Below are 21,271 nucleotides of genomic sequence, written 5' to 3'. Positions count from 1 at the left end.
ACCAGGAACTGCCCACACCTCCTGGGCACAGCTGCAAGGGAGAAACCGAGCTGGCCGGTAGGGCCCTAAACAACAACAGGGAGTGTGAAGGCCCAAGGGCGCTTCAGGATTGACCAAGAGGAAACATATGTTGCACAAGATATGATCTTGTTGGTACAGTTGTCAGCAAAGGGAACTCCCACAGCAAAGGGCATAAAACCATCCGGGGCAGTCTGGGGCGGCTCAGAGCGCTGGTGCCAAGGAGCTGAGCAGAGCCCAACCTGGCCACACACACACAGATGGGACCATGAACTGCAGCCATGGCTTCAGCCAGAACCCCTCAGGCCCTCTCTCCAGCAGCTGGAGCCGCCCAGGCAACTGTTACCCTCGGGCACCCAGTGTGCATGGAGGAGCAGGAGGAGTGCGCGTCTCCCTTTCCTTCACCAAGCCAAGCTGCCCACCCGCTGGAGGGTCATGGGGGTCAGGAAGAAACGGATCCTTTCTGGGTGGGAATGGCAAGGAAACTATGCAGAACCTCAATGACCGCTTAGCCTCCTACCTGGACAAGGTGCGTGCCCTGGAGGAAGCCAACGTGAAGCTGGAGAGCCGCATCCTAAAGTGGCATCAGCAGAGAGACAGTGGCAATAAGCAAGATTACTCCCAGTACGAGGAAAACATCAGCCGCTTACAGGAGCAGGTAAGATGGTGGGTAGCCCTGAAATTTGAAAGGGAGAAAGAGGCTGGTTTATTTTTTACAGGATCCAACGCAAGAGAAGGCGGAGGGCGGGGGTGGGCAATTTCCAGAGAAATGGCAAAAAGCTTTAAGGAACTGTGCACACTTTGTACTGATATATTTTGTACATGTTTGGTGTGGTAGATGAAGACAGCAGAAAGCACAGGAATGTTATGTTTGAAGGAAGCTATCTAGATATATACACACACCTATTAGCTATATATGATCAGCCTCCATGCAGGATCTTTTTTTTTTGTTGTTTGTTTTTTTGTTTTTAATGGCTGCAGCTGCAGTGTCTCCCACCTGTCCTCATGAATTTCTTTTGTTTCTTCTGTTTTTTAAGTTTGGGGCTATACCTGACCATGCTCAGGGCTTTCTCTGGCTCTTTAATCAGAAGTCACTCTGGGAAGTGCTCAGAGTATCATATGAATTGCCAGGGTGTAAGCCCAGGTGACCTGCATGTAAGGAAACTGTCCTCCACTGTGCTATCTCTCTGTGCAAGATAATTTCTGACCTAGTGAAGTATCAGAAATGATTGGAGCCAGTACTCAGCACACATAGTTAGAGCCTCTGCTTTCTTACTATATCAGAACTGTTCTGTTCTGCCACACCTCACATTCCCCTAGCTCCGTGGCATTTTAGAGACATGTGATCATCCACTATCACAATGCTGAATTGTACTGTTTTGAGGAACACACTTACATATGTCACTCCACAACCAAATATTTCATTGAGATATCCCTTAAAGACTCCTGGAAGTTATGAGCTGCTCACTGCTCAGAATGATGGTTGAGGAGAGGAAGGAAACATAACATAATGTCCTTAATTTTTGGATTCTTCGAATTAGATTGTATTATGAGGATTTTGGCAAAACAATCAATAAATTTTCAACCAAATATTGAAAAATCTAAATTCATTCCTTCTGAGATACCTGATAACATTGACTAAAAGAGAAAATCTAGTCATCTCATAGGTTGTCTTTAAAAATTAAATAACTGTTCTTGTCTATAAAATGACCCCAAAAATTCCAGGTAAAATCATATTACTATCCCAGAAAGAACCGCACAGAGTCCTAATATTTATGGGATATTATTTCTCAACACACAGTTGCCGTGGCTTAGATGTAGGAAGAACCAATCAAGATAATATAAATATATCCTCATAATGACCTTAATTATTGAATAATCAACCTAATAACTGACTGTAATTACTTTAACTATATAGTACCTGGTTGTCTTTACTAAAAAAAAAAAGTGACTCAACAAACTTTACCAAAGTGTTTTTATTAATAAATTTGCTTTTGTTTTAGAGTGGAAAGAATAGTTTTTGCAAATGGTTGGCCAAGATTATAATTTCTGGCAAAATTAAAGTTAGATCTGATTAAATAGTTAACAGAGAGTAGAAAGGGGTATGGAAATACTTGCTGAGCACCTGCTGTATGCCAGCTTTAGTGCTGTGTGTTTGAATCAGTGCTGTCCAAAACTCTCTACAATGGTCCTAGAACATCTCTTTGAATTGTCACAGCGATCTTGTAAAGAAACGGAAGTGTAGAAAAGTAAGATATGCATCCAAAGCACCAGCAAGAGATGAAGTTGTAACTCAATCCAGGTCTGTTTCCAGTAGCATCATATTTACCATGGAATACCCTGTTGACCTCATTTAAAAATGGCATTTGTTTATCAATGAAGATAATGCATTCTATTTTCACTGTTTAGCATAGAATGCATATTACATAGAGATCATCCCATTCTGTGAAGCAAGTCTTTTGGAGGATGTTTGGATTAAAAGTTACACAGAGTAATGCTCAGAGACTAGTCCCAAATTGGTGCTTAATAGTTGCTTCCAATAATGCATAGGGGACTATGTGGTCCTGGGCTTAAAACCCAGGGCTCCTGTGTGCAAAACCAATGCCCAAACCTATTGAGCTAGCTTCCAGACCCACATAGGTCTTTTTACCTCCTTTGCAAATCAGTAGACCAATGGCTACCCTAACTTCTTTAGGACAAAGAACTGAGAAAAATGTTTGTGCCATGATCAGGAGGGGCAGCTTGCCCTTGATTCTGACCTGAAAAAGGACATATCAGTGTGGAATTTTAATCTTTCTTGAATGTTTTTACTTTATCTGTTATGTTTTCTCTGTTTTTGAGGAAATGACACTTGAGGTTGAGTCTATTGAGTTGACTGTATTCAGTCACCTTTGCAGAGACGAGAACACAAAAGTCAAAGAGACATCCCAGTTTCCCCAGGTAACCCTTTCCTGGGCCCTGAGGGGTATTTTGTGTAGATAAAGAAAACTCTACATGCCAACACTCCAGGAACATTCCACATTATTCTAAATATTACAAGAAATGCAGGTCAGAAATGAGTTCAATTCTTTTGAAACACAGAATTAAATTTTTTGCTCTGTGATATTTGAATGTTAGAATGACATATATTTGGCATTCTAGTTCTCAGTGAAACTTCTCTTTTCCCCTTTCTCTAGAGGATATCACACATCCTGGAGCAAAGACACTGCTTCAATAAACCAATTTAGTCCTTTGAATAGTGTGGATTCAGAGCCTCAGGGAGAACTCTGGTGAATCATGGCAACATGATTCATGTAAAATCCTTGTCTTGTACATCCTTTCTCAAGCCAACTACATCTAGTCCTTACAAAGAGGCATGTCACCGTAGTAGTGGCTATTTCTCAATATTATAACACAATCAATGGGAAATATTTGGGGGTTCTAAATGTACTGTGGATCAGGTAAATTTCCAAGCTCACCACTCTGCCATGAGAAGGCTAGCTGAGGGACTTAGACTCTTGAGATGGACTTTGCAATGATTAATTATCCTTTTCATTTAGAGCAAAATGAAATAAGTCCACAGTGAATGGTTTGTATTTCCTGAGCACATAGATGACACCTGGGTAATATGTGAGGTTAATAAATCCCAGGGGCTGGGAACCAGGAGATTGTACAGCAAGTAGGACACTTGCCTTGCAAACAGTCTAACAGGGTTCAATCCTAAGCATACCTACGGTTTCTCAGGCCAGCCTGGAGTAATCTGAGTGCAAAATTAGAAGCAAGCCCTGAACACTGCCTTGTGTGCCTGAAAAACCAAATAAATAGATAAATAAATCTCAAGGCAACTTTAGTAAATGGACTTCTTCCCATTTCTCATGAGCTTAGAGAAATGTCTATGATAAAGATTCAGGAGAAGTATATCAGGAAGTCCCAAAGTAGCACCGTAATGAGACAATCAGGAAGTACCTAGAGAATCCTTTCTTCAGAGCCAACAGAGTAACCCTCAGCTTTCATACCAAAAATGCTAGTCCTTTTTTTTTATATTAAACAATTTACATTTTTCTGCACTAATTCCATTTCAACAAAATTTTTAGTGTCTGCAATATGCCAAGAATCTGCCATTTTCAATATTATTGTTTACTCTCTTCTCATCTAATCCTCTTTGATGAAGAATTATAATTGGCTGTTATTTTTATTGCTGCAATTATAATTTCCAGCATATGATGAACAATCTAAGCCTCAGTCGAGCTCATTCAGCTCCAGGGTGCGAGACCAGACTCTGTTATCAACTTCCAGACCCAGTGTTGACCCATCTATGAGTCCTGCCATGATGCATTCATGATCCCAAATTCCCTAAAGTCAGTGAAGCTTAAATGGGGCTAGATTTCTTAAAAGGAGCCATTGTCTTACAGCATAACTTTGTCCTAAGAAAAATCCTTTCTAAACAAAGGACTCGCTTATGTAAATAGCATGAGCGTGTCACAGGCCTCTTTGGTTCCAATTACATTGGAGAAGTTAAAAGCTAAAACCTCAAAGGTCACTAATTTCTAAGTAAACCCCTTACTTAGCAAATGCTGAGACTGAAACCTGCACAGATGGATCGAAGGGCTCAAGACCACACTGATGGTCAATTACTGAAAGTCAAAGGAAATCTTGCAGGTCCCAGGAGACTTCAAAGCTTGGTACAAAAGTCATGTAACCAAAAGTCAGATGCTTTTGACAATGAGACCTCTCCCACTTCATTTTCCAGAACAATGATAGACATCTCATGTGTGTTGTTTCTCTGATGAAAACTACCTAAAAGTATTTACAAATCACACATGTAAACACAATTTTTCATGTGGAAACTTTCAATAATCCTCTAGGTTTTAAAGAAAAAAAAGTTGATAAGGATCTGGTGAAAGTCTGTAGAGACGTTAAAACAAAATTTATTAATCAGATCGATTAATAATTATATCAGCTAATGTTTTAATAGTTATAATTGGGACAGCCTCATTATGACATAAGTTAAAAACATATATACACACCTGGGAATTCTATTATGGCTATCGTCACTTTGGGTAGACAATAATTATGGTCTGTGGTGATTATTATAAAGTTCATTCATTTGATAGACTAATATTAGTGATACTTTGCATCAGTAATACTTTCTATTAGAGATAACTTTTTTCTTTATCACTGATCAGAAATCTGAATGCTATTATAGGAAACAATTGTGTTCATTTGAAATAATTGTTGTACTTCAGTAGAACCATTGAACCAGCCTAGTTTCACAATAAAAAAAGGGTCAGAATCTTCTTTAACATCTTCAGCAGTGGAACTGAAAGAGCTGGAGCAAAGCAGTAAGGCCTGCACTGAACCATGAGAGGCATGTTGAATCCTAGTTCTCCTTCTCCTTCCCATATACCATCATTTCCAACACAACGCAACCCTGTTTGCTAAGTCCAGGATAAGAAAAGACAGAAACTAGCCACAGACCTGATCTTTGTGGAAAGATGATTCTTAGATTTTACACTTAATATGTGCACAATGGATGCTTAGAAATGTGATGGTTCCTTGTTCTCCCACCAGAAACAGAAGTCATGGCCCTATAATCCTGGTCTTAGAGTTCAGAGACTAGATCATAGCAAGGCTGCTTTCCTGGAAAGCATGTCCAACAGATATGACTCTGGTGTTGTTTTCTTTGCAGATAGTGGATGGCAAGCAGACCAATGCACATATCACTCTTCTTATTGACAATGCCAAGATGGCAGTTGATGACTTCAGCCTCAAGTAAGCAATTTCATCAAAATGCCATGGGAGCTTGGTTTGGTTTTGGGAATTCTCTCTATTTTGTCTTTGGGGAGATGAGTATTGCACATCTGGCAATGTTTTGTAGCTCTTCTTGGCTCTATGACCAGGGGCTACTCCTAGCAATGCTCATAATGGTGCCAGGGATAAAACCACATGCCAGACAATCACCTTCCTTGCTGTACTATCTCTCCAACCCTTACTTTTTCCTTATTTACAAAATGAAAACTTATCTTACTATTGCCCACTTTAAAAGTTACTAATAAAGACTATAAAGACATCCTGGTTTTTAAAAATCAAATACAAAAATGAAAAACATTTTGGTATAAGGAATAAATTTATATTAATATCAATAATTGGTTTATATTAATATAAATGTATATGACCAACAATCATATTAATTTCAGGTGTGAGAAAGTTTTTATGCTTATTTATGATAATAACTTTTTTCTTGAAAGATATATCTCAAGTATTTGCCAATAGAACTATATGTAAATTTCAAATAAAATACAAATTAGAATATAGATTAAATCAATGACAATAGTTGCTGAAAATATGCAATGGGAACATGACTATTATTTTTAAAAAATTGAGCCACCACCATAGAAAGGTCTGCAAGTAATAGTCATACAAATAATGCATAGCATATATTCATTAGTTCCCATAAGACCTAAAAATGAGGCAACCTCTGCTTGAGATGTGTCCCCGAAAATACCTTGTGACACTAGGTATTCTCATCTCCTCCCTCTGACCAAAGGTATGAAAATGAACACTCCTTCAAAAAAGACCTGGAACTTGAAGTTGAGGCTCTAAGAAAGAACTTGGATGATCTGACTATTATCACAACTGACCTGGAACAGGAAGTTGAGGGACTAAGGAAAGAGCTTATTCTCATGAAGAAACGCCATGAACAGGTAGGTTTTACTAGCAACTCCTGAGAACCAGCACAGCTACTTGTCTGCCTAGTTCAGTTGATTCAGTTACTACGCAGGAATACTATTACTGAAATTCCCACGCTATAGTCCTTCAACCAACAGGTCAAAGAGAACATTTTTCACATTAACATTAACATTTTCACAACATTAAGCTTCTCAATTCACTTACAGTAGCCAGGTACAATTAACAATGAATTGGTCAACAATTTTGGGAAAACACAGTGTTTGCCAAGACTTGTTTATTGATGTTATATTTCTTAATGTGTGCAATTGTGCTTTTTTCATGAGCCTGGAGGTCTATGGGATTTTAAAAATACTCTTCATCTGACCAAGGTCAATATGACTAGAGGCAAAGATTAAGACTCCTAATTTCCAATACTGGAGAGATGGTACAGGGGTTAAAGCACTTGTTTTTCAAGTAACCAACCCTATTTTGATTCCTTGTGGACCAAATATGGTCCCCAAGCACCAGCTAGAGTGAGCACAGAGCCAGGAGTAATCTTTTTTTAACATAACCAGGTGTAGTCCCAAAAATTAAAAAAAAATAAACAAAAGACCTAATTTCAAAAAGCATAGGTGGGGGAAAAAAGAAGAAACAAAACTCCACATTTCCTAAAGCATTTACCAAACTTCCAATTTCCACAAGTTACTACTATTCATCAAGATTGCTAAAGAACATCAAAGAAGTGTGGTTTCTGACTAGCTGGTCAGAATAATTATGAGCTTAAACTTTTAGTGGTTTCTTGGTTTTTGTGATATCCCATGGGCATCAGTCCTACAGAGTCAAATTGCCTTGATGAGGTTTTAATAACCTTTACACTTGTTGACTTTGGGTGACTGAACCTGTTCCCAGGATTTTGAGCTAGGATTTGTAATGCTCAACTGTGTTATTCCTTTCCCATGAACTTTAGTTGAAGACTCATTGGCATGCAAAGAAAGCATGGTTCTTTCTGAAATGTCTTCAACCAGGAATTAAGTCAGTAATTGTAGAGGCCATTTGATGACCTGTCTGACACTAATCTTGATTTTATAAAACTTTAAGAGAGAAAAACAAACACCTGTTTTGTTATCCACAAATAATAACTGAGAAACTTGAGCAAACTAGCGAAAGAATAGCAGCCATGACTAAAAAAGAATTTTTTAAAGGAAAGAGGAATGGATTTTTGTTGACTCTAGTGGTTTTTGTCCTCACTACTGGTTTGTTTTCTTTGTTATTTAACAGGAAATGGAGGAACAGCATGTGCCCAATGACTTCAAGGTCAATGTGAAGATAGAGGCAACCCCGGGGGAAGATCTAATTAAAGTCCTAGAAGATATGAGACAGGAATATGAGCTTATAATAAAGAAGAAGCACCAAGAGTTAGATGCTTGGTATAAAGAACAGGTAAAAGCAAGATTCCTAATCTCCCAAAGCTTACATTTCCATATGACCCCATACTAATACCATCCCTATGCTAATATCTCTGCCCTTTGTTTGGTCTCCTAGTCAGCAGCAATGGCCATGGAGACAGCCAGTCCAACTACTGTGTCAAGCAACCAAAATGATATCCATGAGCTGAAACGTACTTTCCAGGCCCTGGAGATTGACCTACAGGGACAACACAACAGAGTAAGTGTAATCCAAAGAAATTCTGGGTCAGATCCAATCTCCTAGACCCAACCTTTCTCAATCTCTTGCCAGGCCTAGCACCTCATTTTCACATAAATTTCTTACTTCCCTCTTTCCCCCCCAAGTTGTTTGTGATGAGGTTAGTTTATCAGGTGTCATGTTGTATCTGACAGTGTACTTAGGAGCTCATCAATGTCATCACTCCACAGAGGAAACTTTCCAACTAGGCTCTCATGTCTCTAATTCTAAAGGTAAAGAAACCAAAAACTCCCAACAGTTAAGTAATATTGCCAAGGTCACAAAGCTAGTAAGGGGCCAATGGTAGTCAGGCAGTATTTGAAGAGTGGGGCAGCTATTGACTATGATTGGCTTTATTACTATTCTCTCTACTTACAATCAGATTGCCTTCCCATCCCAAACAAGAGAACATGTCAACATGAATTGGTGACAAGTTCAGACCTGGCTGCCTTCAAAATGCTATTCTACGCATTATTTCTTGTCACCTAAAAATTATTCATTCTTGAGTCAAAATCATTTCTGTGGTCTTTGTGTTTTATTGTTAAATCACTTTGAATGAGTGTCATGACATAATTTACTTAACATGATCTATCATTTGATTTTTTTGTATGGCCTATTTCACTCTTCTAATCATTCTAGTCATTTGTTTATAAGATTCCAAATGCTACTCTGTCCTGGGTCTTAGAGAGAAAAATAATGAGATACTTTTGTGGTGGGTCCCTGTGGTGAATTAGTGTAATGTTTTAGGGCCTTGTGATGATAGAGATGAAATGTGCACTGTTGAGGTGCTAAGCATGAGCACAGAAATAATTACAGTGTTGGATTGTTTTCAAAACATCTTAACATAGAATATTTCACAACAGCTTGTGAGGGCAGCAAAAGGTATTCTACCCTCTGATCCTGCTCTTGGCAATGAGGACTTATCAATAAAGAAACTTACATTCTCTAAGATTGTATATACCATAGATGTTTGCATTCTATATTATAGGAAATAAATACACAAATATCCAGATATAACCTGTGCTTAAAATGTGATTAAAATGATCAAAGAAGCAAGAGCATGACAGGGTGAAGACTCGGCATCTTAACAAGGTACTCAGGAAAGGATGTCATGATTTCAGTGATAGTTAAGCAAACACTTAACAGTAAAAAAAATGATATATTAGGTGCTGTGGAAGGCATTTGTGGATGCCAACAACAGACACAATGGAAATGAGGCATGGATATGTCCAATGGCTGGTGAAATAAATAGCACAGAAGCCAATGAGCTGACAGTGAGAAGTAAAGAAACAAAGAAATGAGAGATAGCAGAAGGGCAGAGTGGAAGAGAAGTTGAGACTATCGTGTTACAATAGTGCTAAACTGCATAACCTGGAGCCTTGGTGAAGGGGTAAGAGGAAATTAAACTGCACGTACAGACAACATTTTGAGGAGCTTGATTATAGAGACAAGAGAGCAGATAAATTAGAAGCCTCTGGAGGTAGATGTGAGAGTAAGAGAAAATTCTTAAGGTGAGAGGAATTTTTCTATAGGAAGAAATTACTGAATAGCAAGGGAACAATTTACTGAGCGGAAGCACAGCTGCTTTCTGCATTGCAGCAACAGAAAATGAGTGAGTGGATGCAGATTCCAGTGGGTAGAGGAATATTCTAAGGAAGCTCTTGGAAGGATCTACCATGAGGTTCTCCATTTACTCAACAAAATAGTAGCAAGGCCTTGGACTTAGGAACTTGAACTGGGGAAGGGTGTGTGGAGGTTGAGAGCAAAGGGAGAGCTAAAACAGCCCTCAAGGCACATAAGAAGTGAGAAAAGATGATGCATTCCAAGGCTAGGCAGTATAGAACACTGCAAGGTCAGGAGCGATGAGAAAGTAAGAGTTTCTAGCACGAGGATGAGATTTTTATCAAAATGCAAATTTTAGGCCTTTTCCATTCTGGAGTCAGATTTTCTTTCCTCATATCTCTCTAAATTTCTTTTAGTAAAAATCTAGTGTGCTTCATATGCACACAAAGTACAGGTTATATGCCATAAAATCAAATGGAAAATCTAACTAGAATCAATTAGACCTTGGTTCTTTTGTCTCCTAGGCCAGCAACTTCATGGCACAGTTTCTAGAATCTTCTTGAAAAGACTATTTATTACCACAGCATCAAAAAAATTGCTGCTTGGCCACTTTAATCAAATTATAAACCCAGATAACCTAAGTGTCAGATAAATCCCAATGTGTTGTCAGGATACAAGTGCCCCATGCAATATTGGGGCAATGTTTACAATGTGCTTAGGAACAAAAAGAAATGCAAAGGAGGCTGGTGTCATCTATCCAACCTGACAGCCTCCAGAAGTCTTCTCTGAAATCTGTGAGCCAGCAGCTGTTCTGTTGCTGTCTGTCTCCAGGGTTTTTCAGTCTGTCCCCAGAAAAAAGATCAGTAAGGAAGTAGGAGAGAGGTTTAGGAGCCAGGCAGTTGAAACCCAACCCTCAAAAGCACACCCGGATTTGCCAAGAGTTTTCAAATACAAACATTTTCTGTCCAGAAATCAGGCTTCAAAATTTCATCATATCTCAGTTAAGTTTCTGACCATTCAAGCCCTGAACCGGGAAATTGCTCAGCTTTCTATCTTGGCAGCCATTCAGACCCCATGGTTTGGAAAAATCTTCCCATTCACACAATTTAATAGAGAACCCATCAGGCCTGGCCTCATCTAACTACTCTACCATCACCATTGATCAAGTCAGCAGCCAAGCAATGAATGAAATGTGCTTTGGTCTTTCAGAAATCTGCCTTGGAAAGCATGTTGGCTGAGACCCAGTCTCAATATGCATACAAGCTCCAGGACATGCAGAGGATTATCTCCCACTCTGAGGAGGAGCTACGGCAGCTCCGCCATGACTTGGAGCAACAGAATGTTGAATACAAGATCCTCGTGGGCATCAAAATCCACCTGGAGAAAGAAATTGCCACCTACCGCAGGCTCCTAGAGGGAGAAGGAAATGGGTAAGATGGGGATGGGCAGAGCTGAGGAGTCATAGGCACCAGCTTGCATCTGGGCATTTTTTAGCAAGCTTTATGTCAAGGTTCTCAGGAAGAGACTAAGATCTTATTGCATTTAATTAAATAGCGAGTGTGACTGAAGCAGCTACTTCTCCCAGGATTTTGCCGTTTGAGGCTCACAATTAAAATTAAAAAGCCAGAGTGATAGAACAGTAGGTAGGATGCATGCCTTGCATATGGACAAATCCAGGTTTGATCCCCAGTACCCAACATGGATCCTCCGCCCCCTTGTGCCAGCCAGTAGTGATCCCTGAGTGCCAAGCCAGGATTAAGCCCTGAATACTGGATATGGCCCCCAAACCAAAGAAATATAATTAAATTGAAGTTTAAAAACATCTCTAGAAGGAAACAATTACAGAGTTTAGGCTGCAATGTTTCCCACTGGAAATCTAGACAATTTGAATTAAAAAAAAAAGTGGGGGTGGGCATGGAGTAGAGGAATTTTTTTTTGCCTAACAGTAGGAAAAGACCCATCAGAAATTGTGATATTGGGCCCGGAGAGATAGCACAGCGGTGTTTGCCTTGCAAGCAGCCGATCCAGGACCAAAGGTGGTTGGTTCAAATTCCGGTGTCCCATATGGTCCCCCGTGCCTGCCAGGAGCTATTTCTGAGCAGACAGCCAGGAGTAACCCCTGAGCATCGCCGGGTGTGGCCCAAAAACCAAAAAAAAAAAAAAAAAAAGAAATTGTGATATTGAGATATTCAATCTGGTATTTCTAAGTACCTGGAGAAATATTCATATATGTGCCCTCCAAAAAAGAGGGAAGGTACCTACATTCTTTTACCCAAGAGAAAGTCCTGATACAGTTCAACTCCTAACTGCCCAAGATCCAATTATTTAATGCATAGGGTGTTATTGTTGTTAAAAGATAAATAAAATATTGTTAGGCCAAAGTCTGAGTGGTCTAATGGCAGAAGCCCTTGTGTGGTTCTGTCCTGAAGGAATCTGGGGGAAGTAGAGTCAGCTGAGAGGAAGGAGGTAATCTGTAGATTTGGGAAATTAATGACCCTGAGATTGCCAAGCTCAGACAAGTTTTCTCTTGAAGATCTATGAATTTACAAGCAAGCAAAGGAAGTTATTTCATCTTGAGATGTTTTTATGGTCATTGCTAACACTAAAATGAGCTTTAACCTTTATTGCTTTTATAGGACAATGGAAGAATCCAAGTCAAGCATGAAAGGTAAAATAAATTTTTTCACTCTTTGACTCTACTTTTTTTTAATGAATCACACAATAATCCATTCTGTTGTATTTATAATCCTTAGCATTCTCCCATATGTCCCGAGTTCAGTAGTTATATTGCTCCCAAGTGACCAGGATTTCAAATTAATTTGACAAATTAGATAATGACAGAATACAAATGTGCTTTCAAGATGGTCCCCAACAAAATAGATAAGAAGCTCTGCCCGTTGTAAAGTTGATCAAAATGATCATTTCTATCATGATATCCCATTAACTCATGGTAAATTATTCCACATTTATTTCCAAAATTGTATTTTGTTGAATGCTAATGTTTCATAAGCTACTAACTGTAGGTTGTTAAAGACATATTCTGTGTCATATGCCTTTGGAAATACCATGCTTCATGAAGAATGACATCACATTTAAGTCTATTAGACATGGACCAAGTTGTTCTATGCAGGGAGAAAAACAAAAAAAAAACAAAAAAACCTTTACTTTGTTTAACCCAGGGTTCTTAAGAATTTTGAATGGGAAACCTATTTTTCTCAGACAGCTTTTAACATCTCATGCAAAAGTTCTAAGATCAGTCTGAGGAAAGGGGCACTTTCTAATTTATTTGTGGTCATGTTCAAAACCATTGTCAGGAGATCCAAGTTGGGAGCTGGTGCAATAGGACAGTTAACTTGCAAACAGTCAACCAAAGATCAATCCATAGAACCCCATATGGTCTCCTGAGCCCATAAGGAGTGAGTCCTGCACACTGTAGGGTATGTTCAAAGTAAGGAAGAATCTATTTTGTAGAAACAATCAGAGCCTAACTGCTCTAATTTCTGTCCTGACAAATAATAACTTTTCCTCTCCTTATTCAGGTCTGGGGATGGGGATTCCACCCCTTTGTAGGGTGGCACAGTCTACTAGTCTTCATTCTTCTCTATTGTCTAGAGTCAGTTTTCAGATATGACAAGGCATTTATTAAAAACAAACCTGATATTTGACAACAGTGCCCACAATAAATACCCTGGGCTTCTCACTCATCTCTCAAGTGGCTTTTTCTTCAGATCTTAAAATGAGGCCTCAGAATGGTCTTTAGTTATATATAAGCTCTTACAAGCTGTGAAGCAAGTGCTACCATGCCCACATAAACAGACTAGATTCTGTTTTGAATATGACTGGGTGAAGGTCTAAGACACTGTCTGACATTGTTGGTTTTTAGAAAGTGATAGGAAAGTCCTTCCTTGCTGAGATCCATTTCTCATTCCAGAAAAACTCACCATGATGCTTAGTAAGGCACAGAGAGCCTACTAGTACCAAAGCAAGGAACAAAAGATGGCTACAGGGTAGGTGGTGGAAGCAGGGGACAAAGACATGGCAGTCACCTCTTTCTTCTCTTTCTCTTAACATCTGCAGCTTCAACAATCAAGGCCATCACACAGGAAAGCGTCAATGGAAGAATCATTCATTCTCAAGTGAATGAAATCCAAAAGTGCTCTTGAGGCCAGCAAAAGTCTCTGCCATTTACTGTAAAATACAAAAATAAAAATAAAAACTTTTTTCCCAAAGAAAAGTCTAAGATGCATTCTTGGAGTTATCAAATTCAGAAGCCTCATTTTCTCTTAAAAATCACACTAGAGCTAGAGCCGAAGCAGTGGCATGAGCTGTAAGGCATCTGCTTTGCATGTGCTAGCCTAGGACGGCCCGACCTTCGATCACCTGGTGTCTCATATGGTCCTCCAAGCCAGGAGCGATTTCTGAGCACATAACCAGGAGTAACCCCTGAACATCACCAGGCGTGGCCGAAAAACCAAAACAAAAAAAATCTCATTAGCTATTCCCTCATGGTCTAAATATACTATTGTACTTTTTAAAATCAAAGATATTAAGCTCATGTAGTTAAAGTTCTTGACAAAAGCAATCTTTGGAGTCCTGTATGTTTGTTTGTGCATCTGTTTTGTAATCAATAAAACACTACCCTGCTTCTACTGTGTCTTTTTTTTTTAATGTCATAAGTCAAGATAAGGTCTCATTCTCACGAGGTGTCCTGAGAAAGGACTGTCCATGAAAGGGCCAGAAGGAACTAAATACTTTGAATACCTACAGCCAAATGCTGGTCAGCACTGTACCGTGATCCTATGCTTCCCAGTAGGAAATGGAGCCTGGGAGAGTAGGTAGGAAAAAATACAAAACTGAGAGAGTGGATAGCCCAAAGTAATTCTGTCTCTCTTTTTTTAAGGTTAGAAATAAATATTAAGGACCCTTAGGGTTAAAGGTAGAAAAGGGAATTCAGAGCAGTGGAAGGAATCTTTATTTAAATAGATACAAAAACCTTAAAGGGGTGACTTATCCAAAATGTAAATACTGGGATCCAGAGTATTAGGGACTAAAGTATATACATATATATGTACATATATATATACATACATATATATGCAAGTCTGCCTTCTTAAAAAGATATATATATATATATATATATATATATATATATCCAAAATGTAAATACTGGGATTCAGAGTATTAGGGACTAGCCATCTTCTTCAGAAGGCAAACTTGTGTGTGTGTGTGTGTGTTGTGTATACTTATACATATATATATGTTTTTATATATGTCCTGCCTTCTGAATAAGATGCCTTTTCTCTCATTATAGCAATGTAAACCTTTGGCACTAGGCAGATCCAGAGAAAACAGCTGGCGAAAAAGAAGAGATAGGTCCATGAGTTTAATAAGACACCATCAGTGGAATTATCAAATATTAACAACTTAAGGGACCTTTAAGATAATCATTGATCTCCCATTTAAGATAATCATTGATCAAATTTGTTTATACATGAGTGGTATGGAGAGTATTATACTGAACAAAATGAGTCAGAGGGAGAGAGGTAGACAGAATGACCACACTCCTTTGGGAGATATAAAAACTAAGGTAATATGGTATCCAGAGACAGTAGAGAAGAAGGTCTGGAGGACCAATCCATTGTAGAAAATTTGCCACAAATAGCAGGGAAGTGCAGTTAAGGCATAGAAGGGACCACTATGATAATGATAGTTGGAAATGATCACTCTGGACAAGAACTGATTCTTTTAAGATGCTGAAAGGAGATAAAGTGGTAGGCATGAAACACTTTTGGAACAATATTGCAAACCACAGTGTCTAAAGGGAAAAGGAAGAGCGAGAAAAAAGAGAGGGAGAAGGAAGGAAAAAGTCTGCTCAAGAGGCAAGCAGGGGGAAAAAAGGGAGGGAAACTGGTGACATTGATGGTGGGAAATGTGCATTGGTGAATATATGACTAAAAATCATGAGCATTTTGTAATTGTGAAAAACTTTATTTATGAAAATATCTTGTAACCACAATGTTTAAGTAAAGCAATTAATTTTTTGTTTGTTTTTGGTCCATCCATGGCAGCACTCAGGGATTACTCTTGGCTCAGCACTAGGAATTACTCCTGGCAGGCTTAGGGGACCATATGGGATTCTGGAGATTGAACCCAGGTCGGCCACATACCAGGTAAATGCCCTACGCACTATGCTCTCACTCTGGCCCCATAAAATTAATTTAACAAAAAGATAATTATTAATGTTTCCAATTCCTTATCCCCAAAGTCTAGAACCCTAACCTCTACATATCTGAAATTAAAGGAAAAAATTCCAGATTAACCATGTCATCACAAAAAAAGTGTTAACAATTCCACTGCACAAGTCCAGAGTACTAATGCTCTGGTTTAAATCATAAATTTATATTACTGTGTGATCACTTGATATAAATCTCAAAAATAACAAATATACAAACATCTTTAATGAGTTTTCTTTGTGCAGTATATAAAGATATTTGATGTTTAGGAAAAAGAATAGCTCTGTTTTAGAATTCATATATTATTTTTTCTATTTTACTTTACTATGAAAATTTCTTTTTGTTAATGGACTATTACAGACACAAAAATATGTAAAAATAGGGGCCGGAGCGATAGCACAGTGGTAGGGCATTTGCTTTACATGCGGCTGATCCAGGACAAACCATCCCCTGGTGTCCCATATCGTCCCCCAAGCCAGGATCGATTTCTGGGCACGTTGCCAGGAGTAACGCCTGAGCAGCACTGGGTGTGGCAAAAAATATTTAAAAATAATTTTCCTCCATTTTATCATTAACTGACACTGCTATTTTTTAGAAATGATCTCTCTTGAAATCTGAATAAGTGCATAAGATAGCACCAACTTTGCTAATTGAAGTTTCAGTTTTGCTAACAGTCTTTGGAATATGATTCCAAAAGTAGGACAAGCAGGATGGGAAATTATACTATTAAAAGTTGAACAGTGTCACTAATTTTCCATTTACTATCATTTATGTGCAATTTTGTAATAATAAATTATATGAGGACAATTTTTATTTTCGAATTTAATTGCTCCCTAAGGTTTTATTATTTTCATTGTATCAACCAAGGGTACCAACTCATTTATCCCTCTTTGCTCAGGAAAGTTCCTGTCCCAAGCAAAATGGGTCAACCTAGCTATAAAAGTTTTCTTATTTTGGTTCTTTTGGGGCTTCTCTAGAAAAAATACTGAGACCAGGTGGCTTATGGAAAACAGAAATTTATTTTTCATGGTTCTCGGTGTGGACTAGGAAGTTCCTTGGGGTCTCTGTCGTTAGAGTGTGGAGGTCTCATTCAGATGGGAGTTACCTCTATGACCTATAAGTCTTCCAATACTATTACCTTATAACTTGATATTTCAACAAACTAATTTTTAGAGACACAAACATTCCAGCTACAGCATCTCTATTTCATTGAAAGGCAAACCAAGAAAAATGAAACCAGTTGCCTGAATAGACAGTTGTGAGTAGGAAATAGGCAACATAGAAAAACTTCTCTCACATTTAAATAAGTTCAATTATATTTCAATATATCAATAAAAAATCATTTAGTGTCTGTGTATTCAAGTGTGTGACAACTAAAGAAGATTTCTTTTGGATTTGGTTTTGACCTAATCTATACATACAAAGGAGACCATAATAAATTTTATTGCTTTCTATATAGAAACACGTTAAGTCACAATTGCTCCATTATCCAAATGGCTATTCAACAAATAAATGGCTAAACCATGGACATATAAGTATGACTTTGGAATTTACTATCTAGTTCAATATATTTCCAGAGTGAAAAAAAATCTACTTAATTTTTTCAATTTAATCAAGCACATGCTTTATTAAATGTTCATTTTCCTATTAATGTTTTCACATAGGTGCTCTCTTAATGATGCCTTAAATTTGGAACTAAACTTGATAAAAAAAATCATGATTAAGGAATGTAGCAATTGTATATTGTAGTAGATATGGTCATTATGCAAGGATTCATTTAATTTATGGTGGATAAGTAGAAGGGATTCACTTTCTCAAATACAATTTTCTGTCTTGGCCTCAGCTCAGAATAACCTGCAGATTATTTTAACATTCCATTACCCTGAGGATATTTTAAAAGTCCAATACCAGGTCAAACTATAGGCCAATTAAACCAAACACTTTGAAGTTTGGACCTAAGCACCAATACACTTTAGGGATTCACAAGTAATTACAGTGCAGCTGTAATTACCATGTACAATCAAGTTTGAGACACTACGCTGCTCTAGTAACATCAGGTGTTTTTTTATTTACATATATGTTCCCCATATAACTAATTCTTCAGTAATCCCCACAAGGACTTCCTTCATACCTCTCTTAAGTGCTTAAAAATAATTTTGTTTTACTCAGGCACAGAGAACTACTTCCTGTAAGTATAATTGAACAAAAGATTAGAATATAAATATTTAAAATTCAGAAACTTCATTTCCACCTAGTCTAACAATTTCTCTTTCAGATGCCTCATCAATTATGTCCCCAAAGAGTTCGTCTCCAGTAATGAGTTTTTAGAATAAAAATTTATGAATAAGAGTCAAGGGATAGTATAGCAGTTAATGTTCGTATTTGATCCCCTGTGTAACCATCACAGGGTAAGGCTAAATGCTCCCTGATCATCACCAGATGTAGCCCTGGAAGCCCCCTAGGAATTTTCAGGGTTTCCTGAATATCACCACATCCTTTGATCCTTTTTTTTTTTTTTTGGTTTTTGGGTCACACCCAGCGGTGCTCAGGGGTTACTCCTGGCTGTCTGCTCAGAAATAGCTTCTGGCAGGCACGGGGGACCATATGGGACACCGGGATTCGAACCAACCACCTTAGGTCCTGGATCAGCTACTTGCAAGGCAAATGCCACTGTGTTATCTCTCCGGGCCCACATCCTTTGATCCTTACATTGACTCTAGCCAGGAAGCCACATTTCCCCATATTCTTACCTTATTTCTAGTTATTTCAGAATCTTCAACACATATCACAAAATTTGAACAAAACATCTTTGTTCAAATCATGTCTTTGAACACAAAGAAAATTAATAATAACCAAAAGTCAAGTGATTAAGGTACTGTTGGATATGCTGGGTTTTTTTAAGTCTTTTAAAAATTATTTAATGCAAACACATGTAGCAGAGAGCTTTTTCAATGTTTGCCTTGTGTCAAATGATATAGCAGTGCATTTTCTGGTGATAAAAATAACATCATTCCACATATATGCCAAATTCCTGATATGGACATTCAGGTTTCATATTTTTCTACTTCTCTTTTTTTATTAATATCTTTATTTAAACATCTTGATTACAAATACGATTGTGATTAGGTTTCAGTCATTTTCTATTTCTCTTTTCAAAGAAATCAAATGCGCATTTAACAAATATATTATATATAATTTAACATTTGACAGATGTATTTTCTTTTTTGGAAATATATTATTTGATATATAATAAGTATATAATTTAACATTAAAAATATAATATACATAACATATTTGTTAAACATGCATTTAATGCTTTGTTAAGAGAAGTAGAAAAATATGAAACATGAATAATGTATAATATACTATATTTATATATATACTATATAAATATATAATCCCCAAAACTCTTATTTAGATAATAAGCAATACTGTGTCACAGTTAATAATATGCCTATTTTAGTCTCTCAAACTAGAGAATGATTACCAAGTAATGATATTTGGTTGGGGACCAATGCCTGGCATGTACAGAGGTTACTCCTGGCTGGGCTCAGGGTAACATATGGGATGCCAGAAGATCAAATCCAAGTTGTCTGCCTGCAAGATTGTACTAACACTCTGACACCTGGTATTATTTTCTGAGCATGGAGTAGATATTAGTAGACCCAGTGAATCCCTTCCACTGTACTTTGGTAATTCCTTAGTCTCTACCACATTTATTTTAGCTTTGACCATTGACTTGATTTGTCCAAATAAACATTAGGAAGGCTGGAAAGGCTGAAACCTAATAAATACTTGGACATTGGACGTTCATCCTCTTGTAAAGACCCACTTGGATTAATAACTATCATAAAGAAGTTCAAAACTGCTGCAAAAACAGCTTAAACTAGCCTCATGGAAAGTCTTCAAAATACCAAGGAACTCAGACATCAATCATAACTGAAGTGCTAGAAATATGACCTTGTTCAAGCCAGATCAGCTGGTCCCTGGCCCTTTGTGTTTTTTGTTTGTTTTTTTTGTTTTTGGGTCACACCCGGCAGCGCTCAGGGGTTACTCCAGGCTCTATGCTCAGAAATCGCCCCTGGCAGGCACAGGGGACCATATGGGATGCTGGGATTTGAACCACCGTCCTTCTGCATGAAAGGCAAACGCCTTACCTCCATGCTATCTCTCAGGCCCCATCCCATTCCTGGCCCTTTGAATTAACCTTACAGAAGCCCAAGACATTCCTAAGGTTGCAAATCCAAAATGCTCACTCATAGAATTAGAGACAAAATGTAATGGTGGTTTATTTCAGTCAGTAAATTTTGGAGGAGTGTCATCTTTTATCGAAAGAACAGTGACTTAAGAAGTAATTGATAGTTCAGTTTTAGATATATCATAGTTCAATATCAATCCCCCAACCCCTACCTGCCACTTTGATAGGCTCATTACTAAGTTTGGTGGTTGCAACTTAGAGTTATTCTCAGTGTTATTGAGTCTGTGATATGGATATTTTTAATAAATTCTTTAATTGAATCACCATGAGATACACAGTTACAAAGTTGTTCATGATTGAGTTTCAGTCACAAAATGTCCAATGTGCCCTGGATTTATATAGCTATGTCATTCTCCCACATAATTAGTATAATTGAAGCCCCAACCTGGGGGATAATGTTTTTTATGCAGCAATGGATAAACAAAACAGAGTGTTAGTGTTTTTGATAGAAAAGTCCATTACTTATTCAGCAACTATACATATAATTGCTTTAAGGCTAGTCCATTAATAACACACCAAACTTTTGACCAGAATTTTAGTCATTTTAACACTGAATCATTCTGGTTCAATAACCATAGTCCAACCACCAAATTTCTAGGAGACTATTCAAGGGTTTCCCTCCTCAAAGAGAAGAGAGAGATAAAAGTCATTGAGTATATTGCACTGAGCTCCCTTCTACTGCTTCACAAATGGAGATTCGTACAGTCCCAAAAAGGAGAGTCAGGATAACCTCTTTCTCATCCCTGGTTTATTACCAGAGAAATTTTGGTTACCCAAAAAAAAGTCTTCTGTTTATTACCTTTAAGTTTCAATTCTTTTTGACTCTGTCTTTAATTTCCTCATTCCAGGGACATTAGCAACTTCTCAT

The 21,271-nt window shown here is 37.9% G+C and overlaps 1 protein-coding gene across 1 annotated transcript; it reads left to right on the top strand.

Moving 5' to 3' along the window:
- Window positions 1-286: 286 nt before the first annotated feature.
- On the top strand, window positions 287-14,128 carry KRT23 (keratin 23). Its single transcript, XM_049767484.1, has 9 exons — window positions 287-676; window positions 5,687-5,769; window positions 6,545-6,701; window positions 7,945-8,106; window positions 8,209-8,331; window positions 11,122-11,342; window positions 12,549-12,580; window positions 13,227-13,235; window positions 13,990-14,128. The coding sequence occupies exons 1-9, from the start codon at window positions 287-289 to the stop codon at window positions 14,073-14,075; spliced, it is 1,263 nt and encodes a 420-aa protein (XP_049623441.1). The 3' UTR covers window positions 14,076-14,128.
- The last annotated feature ends 7,143 nt before the right edge of the window (window positions 14,129-21,271 follow it).

Source organism: Suncus etruscus, chromosome 1, assembly GCF_024139225.1.
Source record: "Suncus etruscus isolate mSunEtr1 chromosome 1, mSunEtr1.pri.cur, whole genome shotgun sequence".
NCBI classification, from domain to species: Eukaryota; Metazoa; Chordata; class Mammalia; order Eulipotyphla; family Soricidae; genus Suncus; species Suncus etruscus.
Note: the sequence above shows the minus strand (reverse complement) of the source record. Positions and strands in the feature narration are given on the sequence as shown.